This window comes from Colletotrichum navitas (genome assembly GCF_030913465.1).
Source record: "Colletotrichum navitas strain CBS 125086 chromosome Unknown LY79scaffold_74, whole genome shotgun sequence".
NCBI lineage: Eukaryota > Fungi > Ascomycota > Sordariomycetes > Glomerellales > Glomerellaceae > Colletotrichum > Colletotrichum navitas.
The window spans coordinates 59,494-87,245 of record NW_026850620.1 but is presented as its reverse complement, the minus strand read 5'-3'; the positions used below and the strand labels follow the sequence as shown (position 1 = coordinate 87,245).

Sequence of the window (27,752 nt, the reverse complement as noted above, 5' to 3'; positions counted from 1 at the left end):
AAGAGGCGTGGATGGATGCGCGACACCCTGGGGCGCAGATTGAGCCAGTTGTGGTGGTCCCTGTGCAGAACGGCGCGACTAGGAGTTTTTTTTTTTTTTTTTTTTTCTTTTTTTCCCCTTACGGTTTTTTCGTGTGTATTTTTGCTTGCCTGCTGTTGCACTATGGCTGGTCCTTGGTGAGGAGGAGGGGGGAGGGGGTGCGGAGGAGCCGCAGTAGGAACAGAGACGAGGAAGGGTACGCGTAGGGGGGGGGGGGGGGGGGGGAGGGGAGGAGGCCTTGAGGGTGTGGGCGAAGGAAGTCGAGGTCGACTTGGGTGGTGACCTTTTCGGGCCAGTGTTGTCAAGCAGTATTAGCAACTGCGCGGAAGGAGGTCTCGTCTCGTCGGGGAAGAAGCTGAGCAGGCGGTTGTGGGTGGTTCACCGTGTTCCGCAGCTGGACCCCTGTTGCTATATGCAATCCAACGTGCAGTGCGGTGTGTAAACCCAACGTGTAAGCAAGCAAGAGGCAGGCACTGATCTCATTGGTGTGTGTGCGCGCGCACGCTCAGAGGACGGGCAGAGTATCTGTAGAGGTCGGGTGGTTGGGTTATGTCGGCCGAGAAGAACCCGGATTGCACTAAGAAACGGAGTGCGGCGCAAAGGAGGTGGTGAGTCCAGGCCTGCACAATTTTTCGCGACTGGTTTGTTGAAGCTGTTACGACGCGTGCGCGCAGGGCGGAAGGAGCCAGGGTGTGGCCGGCCGGGGGTTATCCAGACTCTCTGCTGAGCTTGAGGGCGAGTGAGATGAGAGAGCGCGACACCTCACACAGGTTGGCTGCGCGTGCTTTCCGAACGCCCAATGTGTCGGTCGGTACCTCGGAGCGAGCAAAAAGGGTACGAGGAATAACGACCGAGACTTGCCTCCACCGTCTGGTATTAGTCAGGGAAGACGACGTATTGGTGGGACCTATCAGTAAAAGGCGGAAGAGGGGCTGTCGATGTTAAAGGATGTGGCGGCGAGGAGATGATGGGTCGAGCAGGTACAGGCACAGGCAAGGCAGACTGGGTGGGGATTGGGTTGAGTTGTGTACCTCAAGGCTGTACAATATAACGCGCAAGTCGGAGAGAGAGGGGAGGGAGGCAGCGAATGGCGGTTGTGGTGGTGGTAATGGGCGGTGCGATCCCTGGGACTTCGGAAAGTGGTAGTTGACGGGCCGGCGAAGAGTGGGAAACGGGGGTTCGATGCGGTCTTGCCAAGTGGTCGACATCGGTTTGCTGCCCTGTTCAGTGTTTGTTGTCCGGTATCCAGGATAGTGGAGAGAAAGAAGGAGACGCAGGTCGGCTTACCGTCCAGGATTGGCCGATTGTGACGGGGCGCGCAGGGGAATGTTCGAGATCGGGTGGTCGCTGTTGCCGCGAAGCGAAGCCCACGAAAGAAGTGGACTGGAAGGATGAAGGAAGGGGCGATAGAAGGGAAGGAGAGAGAAAAAAAATAAAAATTGGTGTCAGTGTGGGTTGTCCAGCAAATAGGTAGTGGGAAGACGATAGTGCTCGAGATGTGGTCTGATTGACACCTCTTACGTTGTATCTTTACCTATAGGTACCTACCTATCTACCTATTCGTACTATAAGGACAAAAAGGACACCCATGTAATACCTAAAAATGACCACTCAAGAGAAGAGAGAAATACAAAATGTTAAGTAGCCCATAATCCGACATCACTTGTCGCAAAATCGCAACCGTACCAAGCTGAGGAAGAAGCCACGCACCTACTTACCCTTTCCGTTTCACCTACGGGTGGCGGGTGGGTTCCCCGTTAGCCTTTTTTTTTTTTTTTCTTCGAAGGGAACGATAGAATGCATCCCTAACTTTTCAGGCAGAACGCACGAGTCTCTGATAGGCCTAAAGCACGACAAAAGATACGTATCGATCGGGAAGTACAGCCCGGGTGGGAAAATAGGAATAAAATATCATGAATAAATTCCCCTCTTATTCACTAGGTAGGTGGGCTTTCTTACCTAGCCCAGTGGAATTCAACTCGTCTTTTCCACTGAACCGAGCGGCTAGAGATCCCCGCCGCTATATGTACGTACCTAACGTATGATGTACACGTATACGTACGACACCTACCACCTAAGGTTATCCAGGCACAGGTATACAATGATACGATACCTACCTATCTAAACTTATATGATGATGGATAAATTGAATGTCTAGTACCTCCTTACCTCGGCACTCCTACTCTCTGAACTCGACCCTTTGTCCGATACACCTCTCTAGCTCTGAGGTGTTAGGTGTTTGGAGGCTGTCCGGAACCTCCCGCAGCCCTTCCGTCGGTGAAGGGTTAAACTTGATACAATCCGACCGTCATCCTGACCATGCTTCATGATCTCTTACCTTCTCAAACTCCTGCCCTTTCTGCAACTGATAGGAGGTCCCCTCCTTCCCCCTCCCAGCTCCTGCCAGCCCCCGTGTTGTCCCTCCCCCCGGAACTTGGGTGAGCCCGGGGCCGGTTTCCGTGACTGGAAAGAGACCGCTGTTGACAATCATTCTCTGCCTTCCTTCTGATATGCCAGCCACGTCCCCAGCGGCTCCGTTCCGTCTTAGTCAGGTCGATGCATCTCGGGAGCGATACTTTTGACTTATGTCCATTGAACACTTTCCAGGTTGCACGGCATAAAGCGACCATTCGGCCACCCATGTGGTAAGTAGTACGGAAAGCCGGATTTTGAAGTCGCGCCGACGAAAAGGAACAGTAGTCTTTTTTTACTTCTTCTTTGCCTAACTCCCCCGGGTCACTAAGCTCTTGTACGTGTACTAGGTAGTATGTATATCATCGTTATTATTCATGTCAGACTCTCTGTACACGGCCCGGTACGGAAAAGAGACTTGACCCAGTATTCCGAGGTACTTGTGTCCCAAGTTCTACTGGGTCCTGCTTTAGCGCCGTCTCCCTGCTGTGTTACGTAACCCAGTACTGCTCCTGCTTGTTCCATCAGGAGGTCTAGCCCAGTCTCCTCCACGTACTTGTAGCTCCATCAAATTTCATCTCCTGTACCACCGAATGCCCCCCACCCCAACCAGTGCAACGAATCGCTAACTCGTACCATACGCTTCTTCGCATGAACTAGCAATTATACCAAAGCCACACTTTCAGTGGGCCACTGAGGCGCTACCTTGACTTGACCTCATTCTCAATCTCAGCTGTGGACGTTTCTCACGCGACAGGCAGAGGCGGAATATTGGTTTTTTTCTTGGGTCGGCGTCATTGTCATTGGCGACCGCCGCGGCATCACTTTCGAAGCTCTGTAGCACCCCTTGCACCGCCGCCATCTTCTTCACCTTACAACCAACGACGCTGCTTTTATCTGCCCTGTTCTCGTGTTACATACCTAGCCATGTTGATTGCTCTCCTGCCGATAAGCCCCCTCTCTTTCTCGCATCTATCATCTCCCTCTTCCTTACTACGTATGTCCCCTCTCCCCCTTTCCGCTCGTCGCCATTTCATATGCTTCCCCCCCTGTCCCCTCTCATGCCCGAGCCCCCAAACAAAGCTAGGAGGACAAGGTAAGCAAGCCCGGCAAGAGCCGTAGCCATACCGGGCCGCTCGTTCGGGAGAGAGCTGTATTCGTACATCAGCACATCCAGGTGGCTAGGGGTCTCGCTTAGTCTGTTCTTTTCGATGCATACCGTCCTATATTCGTCGTCATCATAATGATTGGGAGCTGATCACCATCCATGCCATACCAGGATATAGAGGCCTGGAAAACGCCCAGCCTCCGGTTCTTAGTCTCGCTTCGCGCCGTAGTGCTCACTGAGCACCGCGTGGCCTGTCGTCAAAGGTCTGCCATTTCCCACCAAAGCGTGACGGTGTCCAAATGAAAATCCCGCCTAGGAGATTATTCTTCAATCGATATCCGGCAGTCTCTTCTCCTTGGGCCTGCTCATCAGCGCTCCTCCATCACCCAAATGACCACAGCGTGGCCAAAGTGGCTTTCTGAGTGGCTTGGCTCGTCAATCCACTGCTGCGAGCTGCTGCTCATAAATCCCGCCTACAACGACATCCCTGCTCGCAACCATGCGACCAGCATCTCCTTTTCAGCCTCCATCTCGTACCCAGCCATAGTCATGGGGTTCCCATGCTCATCTCCAATCGACTGTGCATCTTCATGCATCACCCCCAGGGTCAGCCACACTATTGATTCCCGGCCACTTTTGGGAGAATCGGGCAAGAGCTCAATATTTCGTCAATCTCATTTGCAATCTCTCGTCACTTATCATTGAAAGACATCCATGGTTATGGTCCCCATGGTGGCAGCGGTAGAACAGTAGGCTGCCTTCGACACCTGGTCCATGTCACGTCGCCTCGCCTCGTTAATCGTTTACGGAGCGATCCTATTTTCGACCTTTCCCGTCCCCCGCAGAACTGGAGCCTTAGTGTCCGGCGGAGGCCGTGTCCGCGCCCCGATCCAGGTGCTTTCTGTACCGTAGCATTGCCCTGCGACCACCAGAACCAACATAACCGTATTTTCGGCCAAGTCCAAGTGTTCGGTGATGGTTTGGGAATCGTTCATACCGAAAGTCGTCATGCAGAAGAGCGCCGTCCATTATGCGAGGTTCTCGGTTGGCTTGACGTTACTTGTTCACTGTTTCGTGCCCGAACGCCAAGTAATCGACGCAAGAACAGTCCAAAGATAGACCTGTTTTCGCAACCGAGCCCGCGCCGGGGCCATTTATTATATCAATCAGCATGGTTGACTTGGTCCCAACTTTCCGACCCTGAAGATCTTTTCCATCTTCCCACTAGTCATGTGCCGGGGGGTGGCCTTGCCCTTCTTCCTCCCATCCCACCATCCGCCAACATTTCCGTGGTCTGTACATGCACCCTGAAGTTAGCTTAACACGAAAAGTAGTTGGTGCATTAAGCAATTGGTACCCAAGCTTATTGATGTGCTCTGCCGGGTCTTGAGCTGTAAGTCGCTTCTTTTAATATGGGAATCTCAGAGGTGTGGTTCGTACTATGTAGAATCGGACTTTGGGGAGAGTAGCGATTGACTTCAGGCAAGTTGTTCAGATGCAAGTCGCTGGCAAATTTATTAGATGACAGTCCCGTTTCCTAGAGAAACTGGTTCCTACATCAATCTTATTCTTTCTTATATTACGGTATCTTCGTCTTGGCACTTTATTCACGGCCACGGGTGGTTTGAGACAGCTTTTCGGGTTGTTTATTGTGAGGGCACACAAGTAGCTAAGCACATCCCGCTCTCATGGATTTCACAATCGCAGTTGGTCTGTCGCCCTTCATGTCAGCTCCAGTGGACATAATCCGAAAGATTCCGCCACAGTCAACTTCTTCGACTTCATGGAATTCTAGTTCGGGAGTATCATACGATCAAGGCTCTCCGTTGCCGCTACCAAAGAACCATGGACCCTTCGAAGTCTGTATACCCATGGCTTGAGCTCATCTGCTTAGAGTCGAGCTCCTTCCGCCATGTGTAGGTCGGGTTACCCCGCGAACATCCAAGAGAGTGCTTGAGAGGTGCGGCGCCAATGGAAAATCTCCAGACCTGGGACGATCATGGCCCGAATTGGTGCAGAGGCTCTCCGTATACGGCCTCCGCGTCTGATACTACCCCAGCCTCAGCTTCGGGCCCTCAAACACATCAGCCCATCCCAGCTTACACGGATCCTTGCCAGAACCCCCGACGCTTCAGCTAAGCAGTAGCGGCCAGGTACGGGAGTTCGAGTTGGAGCCTCAGCGGGTCACGAAAGGGATGTCGAAGAGCCCGTCGTAGAGTCTTGATGGGGAAATGACGGGGCTCAGATACCCTCGACGGCCTACAAGTCATCCAATGGAAGGATACTCGGCGTCTTGGGGGCGCAGAAGCTGAACTACCCGCTGGCTAGGTCTTGAGTATTGTAAAAGGGATGCCGGGGCAATAGGTGAAAGAGGAGGCGGCCATGCAAGAGGAATCTCTGACTTGGAGTATTGCCGGTTCGGGGTTCTATCTGTGAGCCATTGGTGAGACATCTGAGCCAAGTATGAAGAGGGTTGTAAACTTCACTTGATATTCGATAGAGTGAGACGCGAGAATGGCTTCCATTTTGTCAGGTTTGATTCGGAGGAGAGACTTCCCCAGAATAGACTACTCAGCATTCACCAGTGTAATCAATCGAGAAAGAAATTTGTCTAGCAATTAAGAAGATCCATTTAGCTTGTAGATAGGGAACCTGTCCTATCGTGTCCCAGTGTACATATCTCCTGCAAAATGCTATAATTGCCCTGGCAGCCCTCTTAATCTACCAAGCCAGAGCCTCGTCTACTTCAAAGTCTGGGTTTTGCGAAGTTCGTACTCCTTCTGTTGTTGAACAGAAACCCAGCCAGCCATATCACTTGGGTGGCGCTGAACGGGCTACTGCTTGCGCTACTTTGAAAGGTATGTTCCCAATTCAGCTTGTTTTCAGATGTACGAACAAGGATCTAGGCGCCGGCGGTCAGTCTTGGCACCTGCTGGCGCCTATTTCCCGCATGCTCAGGTAACAGGAACCAACATCGCCATCCGTTGATCAGTCTGCCCTAGATCACCATCTTGGCTTGGAACCCTCATTCTTATCTCGCGGCTATGTTATTACCAACAAACATCGGGCGATTTTATCATTCGGAAAGCAGAACCACAAGGCTACAACCTGCGCTATCAGTAATGGAGGTCACCGTCAATCACTCCGCGTACCCAAATGATCCCAAGGCTCCTTGGATTAAATTTTTGGTGTTTTGTTCAAGTCTACTACAGAGACTAGCACGTATTAGAAGCATACATCGTTTTCTAACAGATCAAGACCTAACAACGCTTCGGTGCTCTATGAAGCTATAAACAAAACAAACTAACAAAAAAGTATCTCAAACAATCAAGAATACAGCTCGACACCACACATTGAATTTAAGGCTACTTGCTAGTAAGAACATGAAGCAAAGCTTCCGGGATAGCTGTAGCAAATATTATTATATAATATAGCAAAAAAACTTTGACTATGACCGTGGCAGGGCTCGAACCTGCGACCTTCTCGGGATCAAGTGCACATACTTGTGAACGAGAAATCATAATCCACTAGAACACACAGCCGGAGGGGGATGGTGGACCGAGGCCATTTTCGGCTTAACCCTTTGGCTGCGGCATGGGTGGGTTGCGGGCAGGCGCAGATCCGCCAATTCTACCCATTGCAAATCGTCAACTCCCCCATTTCATATGATGACTCTTTTGCCCAATCTTGACTTCGAACAGGGAGCTTGTTTCTGTTGTTGAATATATCTACAGAAGGTACCTGTGAATGTAATTCGTAACATGCCTAGCTTAATTAGCCAACCTAAAAATTGAACCAACCTAGCTTTGCATGCCATGCACCTAAGCCATCCACCTTCAACAAAAGGGCTTACTGGACAGTAAAAGAGCGTGCGACTCTTTGGTTTTGGGAGGCGGGAAAGAAATGGGAAAGTGAGGCTTCCAGATCTTGGGCTCACAGTGGACTATACCAAACACATCACCACCGTTCTGACCGAGTTTACAGTGGCTTATGTCACGAAGGGCAAGAGTCTTGAATTGTTCTCGCTGATAGATGGATGTGGAATGCCTATACGGGATGCTCAGGGAAGACTGTGGGATCGAAGACGCCTGCCATCATGGGTCCCATATCTTGCCAGGACCCCTGAGCAACAAATCGGGAAGATTGAAGGAAACTGGCATGCCAGCGGCAACAAGCAAGCGTTCGTGTTTGATGGCCTCAATTTGGAGCCAAAGATGAGAGAAGAAACGGTCCTTACATGCTACGGTTTCATTGCAGAAATTGTCGATGGTGTTGGAGCGTTATACAAGCCAGACATGGAAATAGGAAGTCGTTATGCTTCATACTCTCGGGCGGGTGTCGTCCAGCCAACGGGGAAGTACACATCCAGCTCAGAGTTCGGCCCGGAGGCTACACATGACTTTGTGGACACGGAATCGCATCGTAGCCGAGTGGCGAAGAGATTGATAGAAGGGCCTCGGGTGTCTTGGGTATTGACTTGTAGTGCCGATGTTCAGGGAACAAAGCAATCTTTCGATTGCCTTTATCATGCCTTTCCAGGTACGAATGCACTCTCTAATAGCTTGATGACTGCAGTTCGGAAGCATATCAGCTGACATGACTGAAATAATCCCAGAGGACGAGCCATATACCAAATCGCCTTTTTACAGGAACTAGCATTTTATCAATTCGAGTGCTGATCTTTTGATCGGACATCAGCCCTCGTCTTCGTACTTCGAACATTTCCCCCGAGAAGACTGGGACGCTAAGAGAAATTTGACCACGTGCGCCGCGCGGCAAGCCATGGAAACACGCACGAGGAACCGTCGTCTTGTAAGCACGAACTCGGGGCTCCTTGGGCTGGCGCTTGCTCTTGCTCAACCAGGAGATGCTGTCATGGTGTTAACTGGGCATGGGAGACCCGTCATCACCAGACGACTCAAGGATGAGTCGGGGCAAGACACGCCATTGTGGCTTTTGATCGGCGAAGCGTTTGTCGACGGCATGATGGAATGGGAAACGATGGATTGGGACGTTATGTCTGGCCCGAAGAGGATCAAAAAGATAAACTTTGTGTGAGATGTGTTGCAACGTTGATTCCAAGAACAAGAGCTAGCTCAGTTTCATACCCACTTCCTCATCTGCTAGTCGGCATATTGTCGTCGTGTGCAGTTTTATCTTGTTCCTGACATATTTCAGATTATGCAGCTCAACACCCTCATTACGGATTCCTCGTTGGTAAAAAACGACCAAAGCAAATGGCCTGTTTTATGAAAACACGATCACCTAGCTTAGACTTGCAGGCTTGACCATCGAGAAGTGTTGTGCAAGGCTCGTGTCCTAGGAACGACACATTAGTACCTAGGTTGCAGCCATGGTCTGGATGTTTTGCATGAGAAAGCCTCTGAAGGCATATTTCCATTTCCCAACCCGAATAGCATGATTTTCTTACAACGGTGCAACGATAGCCATCGTTATTGGTTCCTCACCCTGGTTGGTGGTGGCGAAGCCCTGCTCCAGCTTCTAGCTCCATGCATGTTTCTCAACTAACCGCAGCGCTTATGACCAGTTCCTATGTCTTCCCGCATCGTGGCGCACCCTACACGAGCGGGTGCCACTCAAAGTATTTAACCGCAACTCCTCACCCAGACTCGACATAGGTTTTCTCTTGAAATGGGCCACCATACACCCCTCAGATACTAACACGCGGACCAAATGAATGTGAAAAACTGCAAACGGCGATATCAATGATTCGTATCTTGAGCTCTTCCTTTCTCCTCCCGATACTGGGATCCGCCAACGCCTCTTCCTCAACAACCGGTTGGGCTTCGGAACCCAACGGGCGAGGTACCTTCGGCCTAATCTGCTCTTGCGTACTCACTCTGACAATATGCGTCTGGACGGCCCTCCACCTCAACGTTCCCCCCGTCCGCTCCACCCTGAGGAGCAGGGCACTAGAAAGGGCGAAGTGGGTACTCTATGGCATCTTCGCTCCTGAGCTTGTCGTGGCGACGGCGGCGGCGCAATACATCGTTGCGCGATGGCTGAAAAGAGAGATCGAAAAGGACACTGCTCATCGCCAGAGTGCAGGAGAACCACTAGACAGAACAGAGGGGAGAGATGGCCAGATGCCCTCAAGGCACACGTGGGATATGATGCAGTGCTTTTACGCCGTCATGGGCGGCTTTGTTGTCGACTTGCCGTCTGTCGACAACGAAGATGACGCGTTCAGGAGGGTTACCGTCACACCGGAGGGCCTAAGACTTCTATCGTTTACCGGGAAGCTGCCTGACATCCATGAATCGCAGATCCAGGACAAGAGCAAAGCAGACTGGATGGCCAAGTCTCTCGTCTGCATCCAGGCCGGATGGATGGTCACCCAAGTCATTGGACGTCTCATAAAGAAGCTCCCTGTGTCGCTATTGGAGATCAACACATGTGGGCACGTCGCATGCGCCGTGGTTCTCTACCTGCTTTGGTGGAGCAAACCCTTCGATGTTATGGATCCAACGGTACTGGAGGGGGACACCGATGACCTTCTGTCGTTGATGACAGTCTGCTCATCCATAGACGCTATAAATGGTGTAACAGACATTCGGTGCTTCCAGTATATGCCAGGACAAGAAGTTACAGGCGAGGGGAGTCAAGACCAGCGCGCTGCCAAGATCCTCATCACGACGCATTTGTCCATCGGGTCACCCGGCACCAGAGAGCCTTCCGGATTTCTTGGGTTTGATATAAGCGATATTCGACCGCACTTATCACCCCTAACTGTCGAAAAACACACGCAAAGGGTTCCGCGAAGCGCGTACATGTATCATATTGATCAGTCTAAACCTACAGTTTCACCCGAGTGTTTACAGACGTACTTCGTGCCGCCGTACATCAATCTTAGTTTGCGCCATAGTAACCTCTACTGCCGGAGGATCTTCGCCGACGTCCAGCAGTATCAGAAGTCTCACAAACACAACCCCGTTAACCCGGTCCGCCTGGCGGAGGCCGCAAAGGCCGCAGACGGCCTATGGGCTATGTGTGCCGCCCGCCCGACATACACACCATACTATTTTACCTTCGTCCCGACCGTTGGCGTCTTCCTCGGAGAGACGGAATACATCGTGTCTCACATTGTCAACTTCCCGTCCATCTCCAACCTCGGTCTTGGCCAGGTCAACATTCACCGCGACGTGCTGCGCTCGCTCCTCGCCCTCACTGCGGCAGCGTACGGCGGGCTTCATCTCATTGGCTGGGTCGATCACTTCCCAACGCAGATAGAACGGAGGATGTGGCTCGTCGCGTCTCTGGTCATTGCGTGCTCCGGGGTTGCTCTGTGGATCTTTTTCCTTGCGCGGCAAGCTTGGCCATGGTTCGACGTGTTCGTTTCTGGAGCGGCACCAGGGGCACGACTGACCAGCGCGCGTTACCAGAAGCCGTGGATGAGGAAGGTGAAATCGTTGGTTCTTGTTTCGATTATCGTTGTGTTTGTGATAGCGAGAGTCTTCTTGGTTGTCGAGGCTTTCCTCAGCTTGAGAGAAGCTCCTTCCGCATTGTATGAAACCCCAGAGTGGTCCGACTTCTTCCCCCATTTTTAGCGCACGACAATTCTTGATACAGATACAGGCATTTGATATGCACTCTGGACATATTTGTTGCCCGTGTAGACGACGACGATTTAGCACCTACCAACCTCAGGAGCAACGTGCTGCTTCGCTCTTCGAGAACTGCAATTGGTGTCTGAAAACGCAACGGAATCAGGCTCGGCGACATGGGCTGCGGAGTCGGATGGGGTTCGTTATGTATCTGAGCTCGTGGGTGCTCGAGGCAAGAGGGCTAGAGGGCTATTGGTAAAGGGAGATAGAATCTTGAAATCGAGGAAGATGGTAGAAAAAACATTGGAAGCTGTGGAGGCATTGTGCACGATATACCGATTGCCCCATCCACGCAAACAGAGTCATCACCTTGGTAACATTTATCTGAGGTCGTTCATGTAGTTTATTTGGATAAAGGGAAAAAAAAACCTGTTCAGGCCGATGGTGATTGATACGTACGTCAGTAAACGCTTGACTATAAACTTCGGGTATCTCATGATGCCGTGATAGCTCCGTAAACATATGACAGGAAAGAAAATATAGGGGTAGAAAGTGGGGTTTAATAGAGATAAAAACTACGGGCAGATCGTACGAACTGCCCCTCAGGGCTTGTATTTCCAGCCCTCGATTAGTCGAGCGATCTTGATATGACCATTTTGCCGTGCAAGGCCGGCGGGAGTACCCTGGCGATAAGGGCCTTTCTGCTTGTAGTCATGGAGCGTGTCATAGACTGCGCTCGCATGGACCAATATCGCGCCCCGCTGCAGTAGGAGCTTCACCGTTGCAGTGTGGCCATGTAGAGCTGCATAATGGAGTGGCGTTGCGCCGTGGTGGTCGCGCTCGTGGATATCGAGCCCGAGCTCTATGAGGAGCTTCATCATGGCGGGCTCGGCAATGCCGACAAACAGCAGATTCGCGCCTGACATCGACCGCACTCTCGAAAAAGCGCCGGCTGCTAGGAGCAGGCGCACAGTAGAAAGATGGCCGGCCCGGACGGCGGGAAAGAGCGGCGTGAAGCCAGGCCAGGTTCGGATCTCTAGGTCAGCCCCTGCGTTGACCATGGCGGTAAGGACGTCGTTTTGCCCATAGTGGGCTGCAAGATGCAGCGGCGTCATGCTGGCGTTTCGTAGTAACGTGTAAGTGATGTCCGCACCTCCTTGGACCAGAGCTACGGCGATGCGGGTGTGGCCGGCTTTCAGTGCCTGACAGATGATATTGTCCGCCCCAGGTGTGGCGTAGTCGACGTCCGCGCCGGCTTCGATTAGAAACTGAGCGGCCTCGAAGCATCCAAAGTGCGTTGCAATTGCGAGGGGAGTCTCACCGCGTTCGGTGATGGGGTCGATCGCGGATCCGGCCTTGAGTAGGAGCCGCAGCACCTCGACTTGATTCACATGGGCTGCTATGTGAACGGGTAGAAACCCGTCAGTTCCAACGGCTTCGTATTTGGCTCCTCGGGAAAGTAGAAGCTTCGTGGTGCGTTGGTCTCCAGCCGCGGCTGCGGCTTGTAGCGGGAAGTTACCTTGTGAACCAGGTAAGTCGACATCGGCACCGGCCTCGATCAGCACCTCGGCGATATCGGAACACTCCGTGACTATTGCGTATGTCAAGGCGGTATGCCCGTTGACCCGTCGGTCGAGGTAGGCACCCTGATCTGAGAGAAACTCTGTCATGGGCCTGCTTTTCATTGATATGGCGACATGGAGCGCCGTCTGGCCATTTTGCAGACGAGTTTCTAGGTCTGCGCCGTATTCGATTAGCTTCTCGATGCTTTTGAAACGGTATTTCTGGACAGCTGCTATTAGAGGCGTCCGGGTCGCGAAATCCCTGTGATCGACGTCCGCTCCAGCATGTACAAGCACAGCGAGAGTATCGTCTTCGTTAGCTGACATGGCGGCATGGTGAACAGCCGAGCATCCCAGGTTGTCAACAGCGTTGACGTCTGCGCCAAGGTCGCACAACAGTGCAATGATCTTTTCAGAGTACGCGTACTTGACGGCCGTGATCAGGATCGTTTCGCCTTGATCATCGCGGTCCTCGAGGTCTGCACCGGCCATAACCAGAAACGTCACGAGGGATGGGATCTGGCGGCCGAGAGCGCGGCGCAGAGGCGAAAGCTTTGAGCCAAAGCGAGGTATATTTGGATCGATTCTCTGAAGCAATAGTTTCACCACAGCAGCCTCGTCTTCGCGGTCGATGGCGTCGTGAAGATCCTTGGTCGTTCGCGGGCTTTGCCGATAAATTGTGCCTGGTGGCGGCTTGAGTCTCTTCAGGGCCGAGTGAATCTCGGACAGGTCGCTGATAGGGTAGATGTCAGGTCGCGGGCGAACCCTAGTAGTTGATAGCCGCAAGCGGCTGCCTTTGTTAAGCACTGCTGGGCTCATGGCGCAATGCCATGGCACTGAACGAGAAGAATGCATAAATGTAGAGAGGTTTTTGGATGTAACATGTTCGCTGAGTTTGTGGTGTAAGTACAGGTTGATCAAGCGGGCTGTGACTGACCGACCTTGGAACACAATTTAGAAGAAAGGCGAGAGATTGACGGCCGATTTTGGTTTGACGAATCATTTGTTTTAAATATGGTTCATTCCAGATGATGGTGATCTGACCCGAGGACATATCGACATTATTGTCGCTCGTGGCAGGGCGGATGCGTGTGCTGTAGACATCGAGTGACGACAAGTCGTTGAAAATGGAGTTCAAGGCGTCATGGCAAGACTCGTCGAGAAGAACAGGATCGAAAGGCAGTGTTTCCGGGATGGTTTCGCGGAGGTACTCGAACCGGCGCAGAGCATCCGTGACGGCACGGCATTCTTTGGCGACGGCAGCCAAGGTGACTGGTGCCGTGTTGAGGCTCTTGGCCACAAGATCGAATCGGTCAGCAAGGAGCTCCGAAGCGCGTATCAAATCGGCCAGGCCTGCGCCGGGGAGACGTCCCGGGAAGTCCATGGCCGGACTGGTCAAAAGGCGAAGGCATTAGTGCAAGATGGCGTCGAGGTCAGAGATGGGTCCAACAAAGTTGGAGAGGAAGTCGTCGTCTTTTAGGTTATGTGAGAGGGGAAAATAATGTGCAACGTTGACTCGTGGGGCTGGGGGAGCGAACCTGACGAGCACGTAGGGCTCCCCCCATAGTCCAGAACAAAACGGTGCGGTCCCAATACGGTAGCTGGGGCGATGATGCTAGGCAAGGGGGGGATATTGAAGGCGCAGCTTGGCGAGATGAAGCACTGCTAGGCCTGGCAATGCAGATATGACACCAAGTTATGTAGGCGACAGTGTGGGGGATAAGGCGAGAAATTCTGATGTCTTTGTACGGGAAGCGATCCCCCGGTTCACGGTCGAAGAACAAAAGGGAAAAAAGAAGGATAACCCCCCCCGGGTAGAAAAGCCAACATCGTGTCTGTGCCGATTCATCAAGCCTGCGTATTGAGATCAACGGGAGATGATGGTTGGCTCACCGGGGTGAAACGAAACCTCATCTCCATAAATATGGTGGGGATATGAGAATAGGCCAGACTGAAAGAGGGTAGGCTTGCAACCTGGGAACAGATCCTAAGATAGTCAAGTGATGGATGTTGACGTCTGTGTGTCCAGGGGGTAGGGGTTGGATGGGAGGGGCCTTGAGGTACTGTAGGTACTCTGATGGTTTATGATCGTATCACGGGCAAGGGTCTGACAGAATTCGAGATTGACGCTTGTCAAGTGACTAAGGTACTGATCCAAGGCGGTCCCCCCCCGTAGGTATGTAGTTAGGGTCACACAGGTACATACAGGGCGGCAGGGGTAAGTCTTTGACCCATATGATGTTGCCCCCAACAGCTAATATCATAATAGAGGGGTAATATTCACCAAAAGTGAAGTCCTGCAGTAGGGGAAGTGAACATCATTTACCTAGCCGGGGTCAAAAACTTCGGCCTGGTACCATAGTAATATTGAACTGATGCAGGATAAACGGAGGTGGGGACAACGCCGAGGTTCGGATCGAACAAACTGCATTTGGTTGTGGCTCCCGGAGCTACGGAAAAGCATGCCAGGCCACTGGAAATATTGCTCAAAGACCGAAGGTTCGGTCAAAGCAGAAAAACACGTGGGAGAGAAGAGATAAGAAAAGAAAAGAGAAATTGACTGACCCTGATAATCCCTGGAAACCCACTCTGGAGCAGGGACCAACGGTGCATAAGGCCACATTCGGCGGGCACAGACCAGCGAGGCAACACGAATGGATCACTGGCTCGTCTCGTGGGGCCCTCGTGTCGCGGTCCTATGATAGTCCGATCCATTCCAAAAACTCATCTTGATATGTAATTGGTTGGACTGTTCACACTAATTGGAGCTCATCTCAGCCTACCAAGGGCACCTGCTTACCTAGGTACCTGAGTAGACACCTGTCTACCTACTACTCTGTACCTAGGTAAGTACCTACCTAGGTAGGTACATCGCCCAAGCATTTCATGCTCCGAGCTCGCTCTTCTATAGCTTGCCGTTGACGACGTAATCCAACTTGCAGTGGTCATCACCTCCTAGGAACATTTTGGGTTCTCGTAAACCTCGACGTTCAATCTTTTACCATTTCGTTTCTGCATCGTTCAGCACCACAGACAAATATTCGAACAACATCTGTCAACCTGGCGGGCATACTCTGGAAGAAAGAGTCGTCATCCGTGGCGGCCGGCGCAAAACCCTCGAACCCTCTCCCCGAGGATACCATGACCCAACCGCCGCCTCAACCGCACCTCACGCCACAGTTCTGTTTCTCAACAGGGTCTTTGAGAGGTTGGTTGCTCAATAACTATTATCCGTTACCTCTCCAGAAAACGGCAGCTCTCTAATATGTCCCACCAGCCTTTCTTAGACTATCCCGTGCCAGCATCGACGACTCAATAACCCAGAACCTCAACGCGCTAGTAACACCCGCCCGCGCTGGTTTTGACCCGACCTCCACGGCACAACGGACGTCGCGCACATTCCCGCGACAGATAGACCCCCAGGCGTGCCAGAACTTCAAGGATAAAGCGCTGTTTCCGACATGGCACGCCCGCGCAGAGGTTCTACACTATTGCGGAGTTGTTGCAACGAGCCCTGACCCCGATGACCCCGAAGCTCTGCTGCGACAGATTGAGGACGCCAAGGACAAGGAGCGGGTTGTTGACGAGCGCCTGGACCCCTACTCGGCTAGGTTCTTCCCGCGGGAACCCCGGACGGAGCAGCTCGCGATGCTCATACGGCAGGAGAAGGGCATCGAGAACATCGTGCGGACACGGACCTGGGACATGGTTAAGCAAAGGTGCGGCGAGTCTGCGGACACGTGGGAACAAGCCCTGGAGAGTTGGCGACGGAGGACTGGCCTGGAGGGAGACGAGCGATGAAGTCCAGCCTGATGTACTAGGCGCAGCTGCAGGGCACCACGCGATAACTGTACATTTTGTACCAACATTGTAACACACGGCCGGATAAGTAATGATAGACCGAAGAGAAAGGTGAAAGTATTCCGGCCATAGCTACCTCATGGCACGGCTGGTCGTTTCGAAGCACAGAAAGGCAAGCCTCGATCGAGTTCTGGGCAGAAACACCGGACAATATTTACACCATGAACAACAAGGAGCAAAAAGTAAATAGGTTCTCTCTCGTACCTTGGCTCAACGATCGTTGCGTCTCTAGTCCACATGCTGCAGTCAGCATCCATGACGATACGATTTCTAGCAGTCGAAAAAACGTCCCCCACCGAACAAACGACTGCTGGGTGGAACGTGCGCGCACGCCTGCAGTAAAAGGCGGCCATTCCAGTGGCTTTGCCCCACCATCAGCCCCCGCGGTGCCGCTGGACGGTACGCTCAGGTGTTCTCTCTGGCTGGGCTCGGCAAATGGGCGGCCACTGAAGGGCCCGAAGCCTAGAGGCCAGCCAGCCCGCCGCAGCCTTGGAACATCTGTGTGGCCGAAAGCACCAAGTTTCTCCAACTTCAATTCCGTTGTGAACACTCAGCTCCAATTGTGGACTCACGTCTCGACCATCTTCCACCTTCACCAACATCCCACACCACCTCTCTCTCTCCTCGAAAAGACACGAGACTCGGTCCCCGACACAACCGGCCTCTGCTCTTTGCATCCCGCCCGTCGATCCCGCCCTCTTTTCCCCTCGAATAGCCGTTCCGGTCAGACGACTGCAGCTACCCCTCCTCGACGGCCCCTCCAGGCAAAAGTCCTGCGATTCAGCATCCAGGTAGACATTTCGCATTTCCGGCGTCACACAAGCCGCCGCAGCCTCGTTTCTTTCTGCTCTTCCTCGACGAGCCGTACCTCTTTTCACACTAGTGCCGGTGGCTCCAACTCCGGCCAAATACCGATCCGATGCCGCAACCTCTCAATTCGAAAGAGGCTTCCCTCTTTCGAGCCGTCATCCGCGCCTATGAGGACAAGCAGTACAAGCGCGGCCTCAAGTCCGCGGACCTCATCCTCAAGAAGAACCCCAAGCATGGCGACACCATGGCCATGAAGGCTCTCATCATGAACGCGCAGGGCAAGACCGAGGAGGCCTTTGCGCTGGGCAAGGAAGCTCTGACGGTGGATATGAAGTCGCACATCTGCTGGCACGTCTACGGCCTGCTGTACCGCGCCAACAAGAACTTCGAGGAGGCCATCAAGGCCTACAAGTTTGCGTTGAAGCTTGAGCCCGAGTCGACTCAAATCCAACGGGACCTGGCCATCCTCCAGGTGCAGATGCGCGATTATGCCGGGTACATCCAGAGTCGCACAGCCATGCTGCAGGCGCGCCCCCAGCTGCGCCAGAGCTGGACTGCGCTGGCCATTGCCCATCACCTCGCCGGTGACTTGTCCGCGGCCGAGAACGTCCTGACCACTTACGAGGGCACGCTCAAGTCCACGCCTTCCCGGGGAGACTACGAGAACTCCGAGGCCGTCATGTACAAGAACACAATCATTGCAGAGCAGGGTGACTACCAGCGGGCCCTCGAGCACCTCGAGACTGCCGCAAAGCACAGCCTCGATAGACTTGAATACTTGGAGCTGCGCGCCAAGTACTTGGTCAAGTTGGCCAAGAAGGAGGAGGCCGTTGCCGCATGGGAGGCTCTTGTTGAGCGCAACCCGGACCGTCCTGCCTACTTCGAGGGCTTGGAGAGCGCCCATGGCTTTGCCGACAGTGATCTGGATGCCAGGAAAGCAGTCTACGAAACATACGCCAAGAAGTTTCCCCGTTCAGATGCGCCTCGCCGTCTGCCCCTGAGCTTCTTGTCCGGTAGGTCTGCCCTCGTGGCTTGGTTTTGTGTGTCACTAACGTCTCCAGGCGATGCTTTCCGCACTGCGGCCCGGGAGTACCTGACGTTCATGTTCAATAAGGGTGTTCCTTCAACGTTCGCCAACCTGAAGCACCTCTACTCCGATTCCTCAAAGAAGGAGGCCCTAGAGGCTTTGGCTCAGGAGTACCTGGAGTCCCATGATTCCAGCTCGGGATCGACCAATGGCGATCGCTCAAAGGGCGAAGCCGCGGCCCTCTACTTCCTCGCTCAACACTACAACTACCACCTGAGTCGCGATCTGGCCAAGGCTCACGAGTACGTCGACAAGGCTATCGAGAAGGTTCCCGACAGCGTCGACTTCACCATGACCAAGGCCAGGATATGGAAGCACCAGGGCAACCTCCAAAAGGCTTCCGAGACCATGGACAAGGCCCGTGCCCTGGATACCCGGGACCGCTACATCAACACCAAGGCCGCCAAATACCAGCTGCGTAACAACGAAAACGACAAGGCACTGAAGACTGTCGGTCTGTTCACCAGAGCGGACACCGTCGGCGGGCCGCTTGCCGATCTCCTGGACATGCAGTGTGTCTGGTACCTGACAGAGGAGGGTGAGGCGTGTGCCAGACAGGGCGACGACGCCCTGGCGCTCAAGCGATTCCACACCGTCCACAACATTTTCGATGTTTGGCAAGAAGACCAGTTTGACTTCCACAGCTTCTCTCTTAGAAAGGGTCAAATCCGAGCCTATGTCGACATGATCCGATGGGAGGATCACCTTCGTGACCACCCCTTCTACTCGAGAGCTGCGTTGGACGCCGTGGCCATTTACCTCAAGCGCGCCGATCGTCCGTCGGCGAACGGCGTCAACGGCGATGCCAACGGCGACGACGCCTCTGAGAGGAAGAAGGCCGCCAAGAAAGCCAAGAAGGAGCAGCAGCGTCTGGAGCGCGAAGCCGCCGAGCGCGCATCGAAACAGGACCCCAACAAGGGCAAGCCTAGCGAAGAACCGAAGAAGAAGGACGAGGATCCTCTTGGCCTCAAGCTCCTAGACGCCGAGCCCCTCGGTGCCGCCATGCGTTTCGTCACCCCTCTGTTGCAATTCAGCCCCAAAAACATCCAGGCCCAGTTTGCCGGCTTCGACGTTTACTTGCGCCGGAGTAAGCCTTCTCACAACCCTCCATCATTGCAGACAGTGCTAACATAATTTCAGAGAAGTACGTTCTCGCGCTACGCTGCCTCAACGCTGCCCGTGAACTGGATGAGGCTCACCCCGGAGTCCACGAGCGGGTCGTCGAGTTCGCTCACGTTGTCCGACCCGCCCTCGAGAGCCTGCCTGCGAAGGTGCAAGAACTCATCAAGTCCGAGTTTACGCCCCCTGCTGGCGACCTGAAGAAGTACAACGAGGAGTTCTTGGCGAACAACAAGTCCAAGCCCTCGTACATTGTCGCCGCGCTCAAGGCCCGGAGAGTTCTTGGGGAGGACCGACCCAAAACCGAGGCCGACCTCGCCAACGTCGTCAAGGCGCCCGAGGCCACATTCGAGCTCGCCGCCGAAGTCTACGATACTCTCAAGGCGTGGAGAAGCAGCGAAGCCGAGACCCTCAAGAAGGCGGCGCATGAGCGATGGCCCGAGGTAACCGTCTTTGCCTAGGAGTCAAGGACCGCGTCTTTTTTCACCTTTCCGGAGGATCATGAACCGGCTCATGCTGGCCTGAGCTAAGCCGAGCTTAGTTTTGCGATATTTTGCGATATTTTGCAGCTCCCGAATACCCTAACATTTGAGCCGCTCCAAATGGATATGGGTGGGTGTTTTCCTGGTCGAGGAAGGGAAGCCAAGGCTGGGGGGTGGAGGGAAAAGGTCGGGCGCGGGGGATGTGCTACTGCGTCTGTCCCCGGATGAGGATATAGGCATCAAAAAGTTGTGATAGAAGAGGGCTACAAAAACTTTTGGGACTCCAAATTCCGTCGGAGCTATTGCGCATGTCGAGGCGCCTAATCTTTCTCGTGTTGCATCCGTGCCAATGGCCGCCATGTCCGTTCCAATTCATCCCATTACCGGTGAACCGCCCAGCCAGCCCTCTATCTCCCCCTCCGTTTTTTTATATCGTATGACCTCACAAATGGCCACTTCTTAATCACACAATCCTTTGCTCGTTGAATCCGTTCGTGACGTCGACGAACGCTCTCCACTGCCTCCAGGCCTCGCCGCTCTTAATGGCCCAGCGCGCTCTTCGCACTCCCTCTTTCCATCGTCCTCCGCCAGGTCCCCTCTCGGTGATGACCTGGCCGTCGTCGCCGGGGCCCATGCTGCTGGACTCGGCTTCGCATATGCCCGAGACCACGAACAGGGTTGCGGCATTCATGAGCACGAACTCGAGGATGGGGTCGTCGTCGGCCATCTCGCCCTCGAGTATCCTCCGCAGGATCTCGGCGTTCTCGGCGGGCTCCTTGCCCGGCGAGACGGTGTCGAGGGGGTGGGTGCCCAGACCAAAGTCGCTAGGCTGCACGCGGAAGTGGTCCGTCGCGATGCCGCCGCCGGGCGTTTCGGTCAGCCTCCAGACCAGGGTGGGCCCCGCGCAGCTGACCTCGTCCAGCTCCTCCTCGCCGCAGACGATCATGGCCTTCCGGGACCCGCCGATGCGGAGGGCCTCGAGGAACACGGGGCCGAGCTCCTTGCGGGCGACGCCGATGACGCGGGCCTCGAGGATGTCCTCGACGGGGTTGGCGAGGGGGCCGAGGAGGTTGAAGATTGTGCGCCAGGGCAGCTCCTTGCGGATGGGGGCGACGTAGCGCATGCCCGGGTGGAAGACGGGGGCAAAGAGAAAGGCGTAATTGGTGGCTGAGTAGACGGCGGAGATGGTGGCGGGGGAGACGGCGGTGAGGACGGGGGGCCGGGGCTGCATGTTGTTGACGAGGTCGGCGGAGCCGGACTTGGAGGTGCTGGCGCGGTTGCCGTGCTTGGCGACGAGGAGCAGGGCGGAAGCGAGAATGCTGGCGGTGGTGCTGATGTTGAAGGTGTTGTGGGCGTCGCCGCCGGTGCCGACGATGTCGCAGAGGCCGCCAGCGTAGGCGCCTGCGGCGAGGCCCTTGCGGCGGACGAGGTCGGCGAGGCCGTCGAGGTCGACGGCGGCGGCGGCGCGGCGCATGACGTGGGCGGAGTGGGCCATGACGTCTGCGCGGCGGTCGAGGTTGGTGAAGTGCAGGGCGATGAGGAGGGAGGCGGCCTGGGCGTCGGAGACCTGATGGGTGAAGAAGTGGGAGATGGCCTCGGCGATCTCGTCCGGGGTGACGTTGAGGCCGGCCTCCGGTACGGGCCAGAGCTTCTTGAGGAGGGGCTTGATGTCAATGAGCGGCAGGGCGGCGGCGGCGGCGGCGGCATCGCCGGACCCCGCGACCGGAGGAGGTTGAGAGGCCATGGCGGGCCTTGGTGGGTGTTTATGTGTGTCTACCTTTATGTAGGTAGGTAATTGTGTGTATCTGGAGAGATTGCGTTCGGTGTTTGCAATCGTGATCGAGACGGGGATATGGATATAAAAGCAAAGAATTTGAGATCGGCTCACCGAGAACAATGCGTTGTGAGTCAAAGGGTTTCCGGAACAATGGGAGAGATTGTGAATGAGGACCGCCGTCCCCGGGGCAAGTGTGCCCCTCCTCAACCCCCCCCCGATATCTGGAGCGCCGGGGTAGGTACGTGCCCAGGTACCCAGGTATCCTGGAGCTGCCGGTGCTGCGGGCCACGGCTGATTGGCCAATTATTGCCTGATCAAGCGCGCACGGGACGAGCCCATTGGCCGAGTGGTGGCGGGACAGGTGGCCCTGGATGCTCGACCGTCGCCAGTTAGGGAATCTCCGCTCCCGTTTTGTTTTCTTTAGGTACCTGACCTAAATAAGCTATGACTTTGGATCATGTTAGGATTGGGGAACAAGATGGGAGATCGGTTTTGCGACCTCAATGCGCCAGATGGCATTCTTCTTCTTCAGCAGACACAGACATTGATGGGTTCCACATGGAGATGACGTTTTCCGCCTTCATTCCTTTCTCCACCCCCGGAGATTCTAGTCGCGTAGCATTCATTCATTCTTCCCCATTTGTCTATAGGCAAGTTCGACCGTGTACCGCGCACCTTGAGTCTCAAGGATGACAAACAAAGGCATTGTCGTCTTGCTTGCTCTCGCGCTACTCTTCTCGCTGCTTTGCAATGCTTCTCGAACAATGCGATGCGGCGGTCGGACCGGGGGCATGATTTTTAGACGTTGTCCGCTCGTCGTCCAAAGGATGAAGTCGGCAAAGGCATTCTGGCCTCTCTCTCTCTCTCTCTTCCCCTCTTGTAATGCATGCGGATCTTTTCTGGAAAAGAGCATCAGCATGATATCAAACCTCAAACCTAGCAGCAGGGAAGGGGTTGCTCGAGACGGCGGGCGAACCAGGCCGCGGAAGGCCGGGCACGGGATTACGATAATTAGACTAGGTCGGCGTCAAAAGTCCACCCACGCCATTCCCAGTCACCAACTAATCTCTTGAGCACTAATTATTAAGTATGTACTCAAACATCATCGTCAACTAAGGATTGACAGCCCGTGACATGCCTCAGACGGCAAGTCACCGCTTCCAACTAATGAGGTTACAGTTACACTATTGATGTCCCATTCCTACCCCAGCCACCCACCCCTCCTTCCCCAGATAAGGTATTCACCCGGACCTTGCCTGCATTCTTGTCGATGGGTCGGACCCTTTGCCAATACAGGCCTGGAGGGGGCGTCGGGCTTCATATCTCAACCCATGGTCCTTTTCTCTCGCTCTCCTCTCTTTGCGGCGTGTCCCCCCCCCTCATCGGCCTAGCATTGAAGTATCATGGTGGCAGTCTAAAAAGTCGTCGTTTACGCCGTCCAACAAATTTGCATCTAGTTGCGACAGTCCTTTCGGCAAGTTCAACTCGACTCTCGGCTACACCACCTCTTCGAGGCCAGGCGGCCGGCGAGGGTGCCCGCCACGGGTGCCCGCGGACCCCTCGCATTAGCGTCAACTGGACGGCCTGCAGCAGTGCAGCGCGCATCCGTGCCTGTTGTCCGGGCTTATCGCACCGCTGTGATCAGTATCAGCGATAGCACGGTACCTGTTTCCAGAGGAAGAGATCCACCAGAGATCAAGTATAACTCTATCTGCACATGCGGGTCATTCTCCAATCCATCCGTGGGCCGCTGAAGCCGGACGGGGATTGAGCAGGTACACCGTGCCATCCACGTCCACAAACAATCCTGCACCTGAACCTTGACCTGGCAATGTGTCTCTGTCTGTCCATGATGGGCTCTAGGACATGCTCCCTTCTGACTCCTTCCTCTTTCTATCCCTCTTCCTCCTGTGCCCTTCTTCCTTGTTTGGCTAGATGCGATAGCTGATCAGCCTGCTTCAATTTTTTCTCCTCTCTCTCTCTCTAGCTCTATCTCTATCGCTTTTTCGCGTACCGAAGAAAAGATAACCCAGCGATTGCAAGGAAGAGCCAACAACGCACTCAAGCCAGGGTGCCGTCTACTCCCTTGCCCAATAAACGAATAAAGAACAGTCGACGAGTGACAAAAACAATGTGTCGTCGCGCCTCCTGCTGACATCGACCTGTTCCCCTATTCTTCCTCACCTCTCTTGCCTGCCCTTGCCCCATCTTCACTCGCTCAGCCAGTCTCTTCCTGTTCCGACGGGTCCGGTGTTGTTCTCTTCTCCTCATTTCTTCGCCTGCCGCTTGCCACATCATCGTCTTACTGCCTCCCAACTCGTAGACGAATACGAGCTATCACGTCCTGATACCTATCCACGTCTTTTGCGAATTCGGCGCGAGAGACCCTCCTTTCCCCCCCATCGCGCCCGTCCTAGTATGTGAACAGCCTGACGCAGTCTCCTCGAGATACAATCCACCATGGCGAACATCCCTGGCCAGACCAACGCGGCACCGGCCGTGACCGAGTCCATCTCCGAGTCCTCCCAGCTGTACGGCAAACCTGCCTCGCAAATCGGCTCCCTCGACGCGATCAAGGTTGACGGCAACAAGTCCCTAACCCTGGCTGCCGAGAATCTCATTCTGAAAGGTGTGTTGGAACCCATAAGCGCTCTGCCGTCAGTGATGCTCGGGTGGCTGACCCTTCAAGACCCTACGGCAACGAAAGCCCATAGAACTTGCGGTTTTGCTGGCTTTGGCGCATCAGGTCCGTCCTCACGACACCCGCGCCTGACCCTTGCTGTCTCGGCTTGCTAACACCCTACGCGACAGCAGCCTCGGCCACGCACACGATCCCCTTGTACAATGTCCTCTGGGCCGAGCAAACGAACGAGTCCCTCGTCATCGACTACGCCAAGCAGGTTGCGAAGAACAGGGTCCAGGCCGCCAAGTGGACCTTTGTCATCAACGGGGCCGATGGCGCCGACGTCCAGGCATGGGTCGACACCCTCTTGACGAAAGCCTACGGGCCCGCGAAGCGATGCAAGAGGGCCAAGGTCCTGGTCAATCCGCACGCCGGCCCTGGCGGCGCCGAGAAGAAGTGGCGAGTCGACTGCGAGCCTCTGTTCAAGGTCGCGCGCATGCCCATGGACGTTGAGTTGACGACCTATTCGGGCCAAGCTCTGAAGACGACGCGGGAGGTCGACATCGACGCGTTCGACACCATCGTCACCTGCTCGGGCGACGGCTTGGCCTACGAGGTGTTCAACGGCTTGGCCCAGCGACCGGACGCGGCGCGCGCGCTCCGGAAGATTGCCGTTTCGCACATTCCCTGCGGCTCGGGCAACGCCATGAGCATCAACCTCTACGGCTCGCACCGGGCATCCATCGCCGCCCTCGCCATCATCAAGGGCGTCGAAACCCCGATGGATCTGATTAGCATCACGCAAGGGGACAGGCGGACGCTCAGCTTCCTGAGCCAGGCGCTTGGTATCGTGGCTGAGAGCGATCTAGGCACCGAGCACTTGCGATGGATGGGCGGCGCTCGCTTCACGTGGGGATACCTCATGAGGATATTTGAGAAAAAGTGCTATCCCTGCGACCTCGCCGTCAAGGTGGAGATCGAGGACAAACCCGGCGTCAAGGAGCACTACAGACAGTATACGCACAAAACTTCGTCGACGAGCCTGGGCATGGCCGAGGCACCAAGAGCGGAGAATGCCGACGCTGCCCAGAATCAAGATGTGGAGCAGCAAGGACTCCCGCCATTAAAATACGGCACCGTCAATGACGACCTGCCCGAGGGATGGGAACTGATACCCCAGGACAAGATGGGCAACTTTTACTGCGGAAACGTGAGTTGTACTTCGATTTGTGGACGAGACGACTTGAGCTGACCAAGACTTCCAGATGCCCTTCATGGCCGCTGACGCCCACTTCTTCTCCGCGGCGCTCCCCAACGACGGCCTCATGGATCTCGTCTGCATCAACGGAGACGTGTCCGTATCGAACCAGCTGAACCTGCTCTTGAGCGTCGAGAGCGGCAAGCTGTTTGACAACGCCCTGGTTTCGTACCGCAAGATCTCGGCCTACCGCATCATCCCCCGGAACCAGAAAAACGGTTACATCAGCATCGACGGAGAAAAGGTGCCGTTCGAGCCGTTCCAGGCCGAGATCCACCCAGGTCTCGGCCGAGTCATCTCCAAGAGAGGCAAGTACGAGGGACCCGGCCCCGCGGGCTGGGAAAAGAGCAGGATCGGGGCCTAGGTGGCGGCGGCTACCGTCGCCCTGAGCTGCTGTGCGTGGCTCCTGAGCGATGGGTGGTAAGAGCGGACTGTGAAGAGGCGATTGAGGCGTTGGAGTAGCGTGGTTCATTCATTCGCGAGATACCCAGACAGACGCAGGACGGAAAAATCACAACTGTCATTGCCCGGCCGGTCGGTTGCACATATCCGGCTGCGGCCCGGCACAAGACGAGCCCACTGATGATATAGAATAGCATCACATGCATAATACTTGCTTGATTTTGATCTTGACTTTGATCTTGATTTCTATTTTGCTTTTGATTTTTTCATTCCCGTCACCGCTGTCCGAGCGTCCCTGAAAACTTTTTGTCTGGAAAGTAATGCCTTTCCCATTCTGTAGAGAAAAGGTGAAGCAAAGAAGCCAAGTAGAGCAGGACAAAAAATAAATCAAACGCCGTGTTCACCGTCCCATGCAGCAAAGACACAAAACAAGGGAATCCCACACAAACAAAACAAAGAAAGAGCAAGAAGAAAAGGAATAAAATAAAAAGCCGCTGTTCCTCTATTTTTCGTCGATGCCGCCCCACTCGTCGTCGTTGCCGCCGCCCGCCACCGGTGTCGCCGTCGCGTCCTCGTCGGCCTTGCCCTCGACCCACGGCAGCCTCTCGTCCTCGACGGCGTCGGCGGCCTTTGCGCGCACCGTCTTGACGGGCGACCTCTTGAGCGGCTCGACGAGCTGGCTCAGCCTCCGCGCGAAGGCGACGGTCTTTTCGTCGGCGGCGTCCCCGGCGAGCATGCCGAGGCGCTCGAGCTCGTCGACCCAGATGTCGACGGCGTGCAGGCGCAGGCCGACGGGGACCTTGCGCAGGTCGCCCTCGAGCTCGAAGGGGAACTCGGCGCAGACGGCGAGCAGGGCGTCGGCGCGGGCGGGGGCGCAGTCGGCGTCGAGGACCCAGCGCAGGCCGGCGGCGAAGGTGCGGCGGACGAGGAGGAGGAACTTCTCCATGCGGAGGACGTCGATGTCGGTCCACTGGCGGGCCATGGTCTCCCAGAAGGCGGAGAGCCAGGCGGGCACGTCGTCGTCGCGCAGGCAGGCGGTCAGGGCGGCGAGCTCGGCGGCGAGGTTCTGCTGGGGCACGGGGCGGTCGCACATCCACATGGCGTAGAAGAGGCCCTTCCAGAGCTTGAGGGAGTCGAGGCGGCTGAGGGCACGGTGGGAGCCGAGGAAGGTCTGGAGCGAGGTCAGGGCCTGGGTCCGGAGCTTGCGGTCTAGAGAGAAGGGGGTAAATACAGACGTTAGCTCGGTTTATCCTTGCGGTTGAGGGGGGTTAGGGTCTGGGGACTTTGCGCCTCTGTCTCTCTCTTGCGCGCGCGCGAGGAGGACGAGGGGCGGGGGGGCTGGAGGACGAACCGCTGGAGGCCAGGTTTTTGATGAATGGCATATTTTGTTCTTGGGACGCCATTTTGACTAGAGGTGGGGAGAGCAGGGCTATCTGCTGCTCAATTGGGTGTTTGGGATGTCTTTGTGGCGGCGACGGGTGGGATTGACGCTTCTTGGGATAAAATTATCGTTCACCGAGCGCTCAGCAGAAAAACTGCCCCGCCGATCTTCGGTGTGGGAGGTCCCGATCGGGTGACCGCCTTTGAGAGACTGGGCCAGCGGTTCGTGCAGGGAGGGGTACATTTGGCTGTGGCGCAGGTATCCGA

At 55.0% G+C, this 27,752-nt stretch overlaps 8 protein-coding genes and 1 non-coding gene across 9 annotated transcripts; 5 read left to right on the top strand and 4 right to left on the bottom strand.

Annotated features, from left to right (window-relative positions):
- The first annotated feature begins 6,564 nt into the window (after positions 1 to 6,564).
- LY79DRAFT_565783 (uncharacterized protein) lies at positions 6,565 to 6,904 on the top strand. Its single transcript, XM_060558762.1, has one exon. The coding sequence runs from the start codon at positions 6,604 to 6,606 to the stop codon at positions 6,850 to 6,852; it is 249 nt and encodes an 82-aa protein (XP_060410034.1). The 5' UTR covers positions 6,565 to 6,603; the 3' UTR covers positions 6,853 to 6,904.
- Positions 6,905 to 7,010: 106 nt separating this feature from the next.
- LY79DRAFT_t222 lies at positions 7,011 to 7,101 on the bottom strand. Its single transcript has one exon. It is a non-coding gene; the product is annotated as a tRNA-Val (tRNA).
- Positions 7,102 to 9,142: 2,041 nt separating this feature from the next.
- LY79DRAFT_565782 (uncharacterized protein) lies at positions 9,143 to 11,549 on the top strand. Its single transcript, XM_060558761.1, has one exon. It carries the CDS (start codon positions 9,286 to 9,288, stop codon positions 11,125 to 11,127), a length of 1,842 nt encoding a protein of 613 aa, XP_060410033.1. The 5' UTR covers positions 9,143 to 9,285; the 3' UTR covers positions 11,128 to 11,549.
- On the bottom strand, positions 11,427 to 14,220 carry LY79DRAFT_364848 (ankyrin repeat-containing domain protein). Its single transcript, XM_060552777.1, has 2 exons — positions 13,628 to 14,220; positions 11,427 to 13,575 (listed from the first exon to the last, which is right to left on the bottom strand). Exons 1-2 carry the CDS (start codon positions 14,068 to 14,070, stop codon positions 11,727 to 11,729), a joined length of 2,292 nt encoding a protein of 763 aa, XP_060410032.1. The 5' UTR covers positions 14,071 to 14,220; the 3' UTR covers positions 11,427 to 11,726.
- Positions 14,221 to 15,359: 1,139 nt separating this feature from the next.
- Positions 15,360 to 16,913, top strand: LY79DRAFT_565780 (caffeine-induced death protein 2). Its single transcript, XM_060558760.1, has 2 exons — positions 15,360 to 15,894; positions 15,964 to 16,913. The coding sequence occupies exons 1-2, from the start codon at positions 15,828 to 15,830 to the stop codon at positions 16,485 to 16,487; spliced, it is 591 nt and encodes a 196-aa protein (XP_060410031.1). The 5' UTR covers positions 15,360 to 15,827; the 3' UTR covers positions 16,488 to 16,913.
- Positions 16,914 to 17,466: 553 nt separating this feature from the next.
- On the top strand, positions 17,467 to 20,024 carry LY79DRAFT_523641 (tetratricopeptide; the record flags this gene model as incomplete). Its single annotated transcript, XM_060555561.1, has 3 exons — positions 17,467 to 18,370; positions 18,419 to 19,531; positions 19,585 to 20,024. The coding sequence occupies 3 exons, from the start codon at positions 17,467 to 17,469 to the stop codon at positions 20,022 to 20,024; spliced, it is 2,457 nt and encodes an 818-aa protein (XP_060410030.1).
- A 484-nt stretch (positions 20,025 to 20,508) lies between these two features.
- LY79DRAFT_672862 (glycosyl transferase family protein) lies at positions 20,509 to 21,789 on the bottom strand (the record flags this gene model as incomplete). The annotated part of the gene is made up of 1 exon (XM_060564102.1): positions 20,509 to 21,789. One exon carries the CDS (start codon positions 21,787 to 21,789, stop codon positions 20,509 to 20,511), a length of 1,281 nt encoding a protein of 426 aa, XP_060410029.1.
- Positions 21,790 to 24,282: 2,493 nt separating this feature from the next.
- On the top strand, positions 24,283 to 26,067 carry LY79DRAFT_523755 (diacylglycerol kinase catalytic domain-containing protein; the record flags this gene model as incomplete). Its single annotated transcript, XM_060555570.1, has 4 exons — positions 24,283 to 24,451; positions 24,512 to 24,568; positions 24,634 to 25,655; positions 25,711 to 26,067. 4 exons carry the CDS (start codon positions 24,283 to 24,285, stop codon positions 26,065 to 26,067), a joined length of 1,605 nt encoding a protein of 534 aa, XP_060410028.1.
- Positions 26,068 to 26,607: 540 nt separating this feature from the next.
- On the bottom strand, positions 26,608 to 27,508 carry LY79DRAFT_523675 (nucleolar protein,Nop52; the record flags this gene model as incomplete). Its single annotated transcript, XM_060555563.1, has 2 exons — positions 26,608 to 27,314; positions 27,457 to 27,508. The coding sequence occupies 2 exons, from the start codon at positions 27,506 to 27,508 to the stop codon at positions 26,608 to 26,610; spliced, it is 759 nt and encodes a 252-aa protein (XP_060410027.1).
- Between the last annotated feature and the right edge of the window lie 244 nt (positions 27,509 to 27,752).

Excerpts from the sequence above, each read along its gene's own strand:
- LY79DRAFT_565780 (XM_060558760.1), top strand. The coding sequence starts at position 15,828 with ATGACCCAACCGCCGCCTCAACCGCACCTCACGCCACAGTTCTGTTTC. Across the intron at positions 15,895-15,963 it reads CTCAACAGGGTCTTTGAGAG|CCTTTCTTAGACTATCCCGT; the intron begins GTTGGTTGCTCA and ends ATGTCCCACCAG.
- LY79DRAFT_364848 (XM_060552777.1), bottom strand. The coding sequence starts at position 14,070 with ATGGACTTCCCGGGACGTCTCCCCGGCGCAGGCCTGGCCGATTTGATA. Across the intron at positions 13,576-13,627 it reads CTTCTAAATTGTGTTCCAAG|CGAACATGTTACATCCAAAA; the intron begins GTCGGTCAGTCA and ends CCACAAACTCAG.
- LY79DRAFT_565782 (XM_060558761.1), top strand. The coding sequence starts at position 9,286 with ATGATTCGTATCTTGAGCTCTTCCTTTCTCCTCCCGATACTGGGATCC.
- LY79DRAFT_565783 (XM_060558762.1), top strand. The coding sequence starts at position 6,604 with ATGTTATTACCAACAAACATCGGGCGATTTTATCATTCGGAAAGCAGA.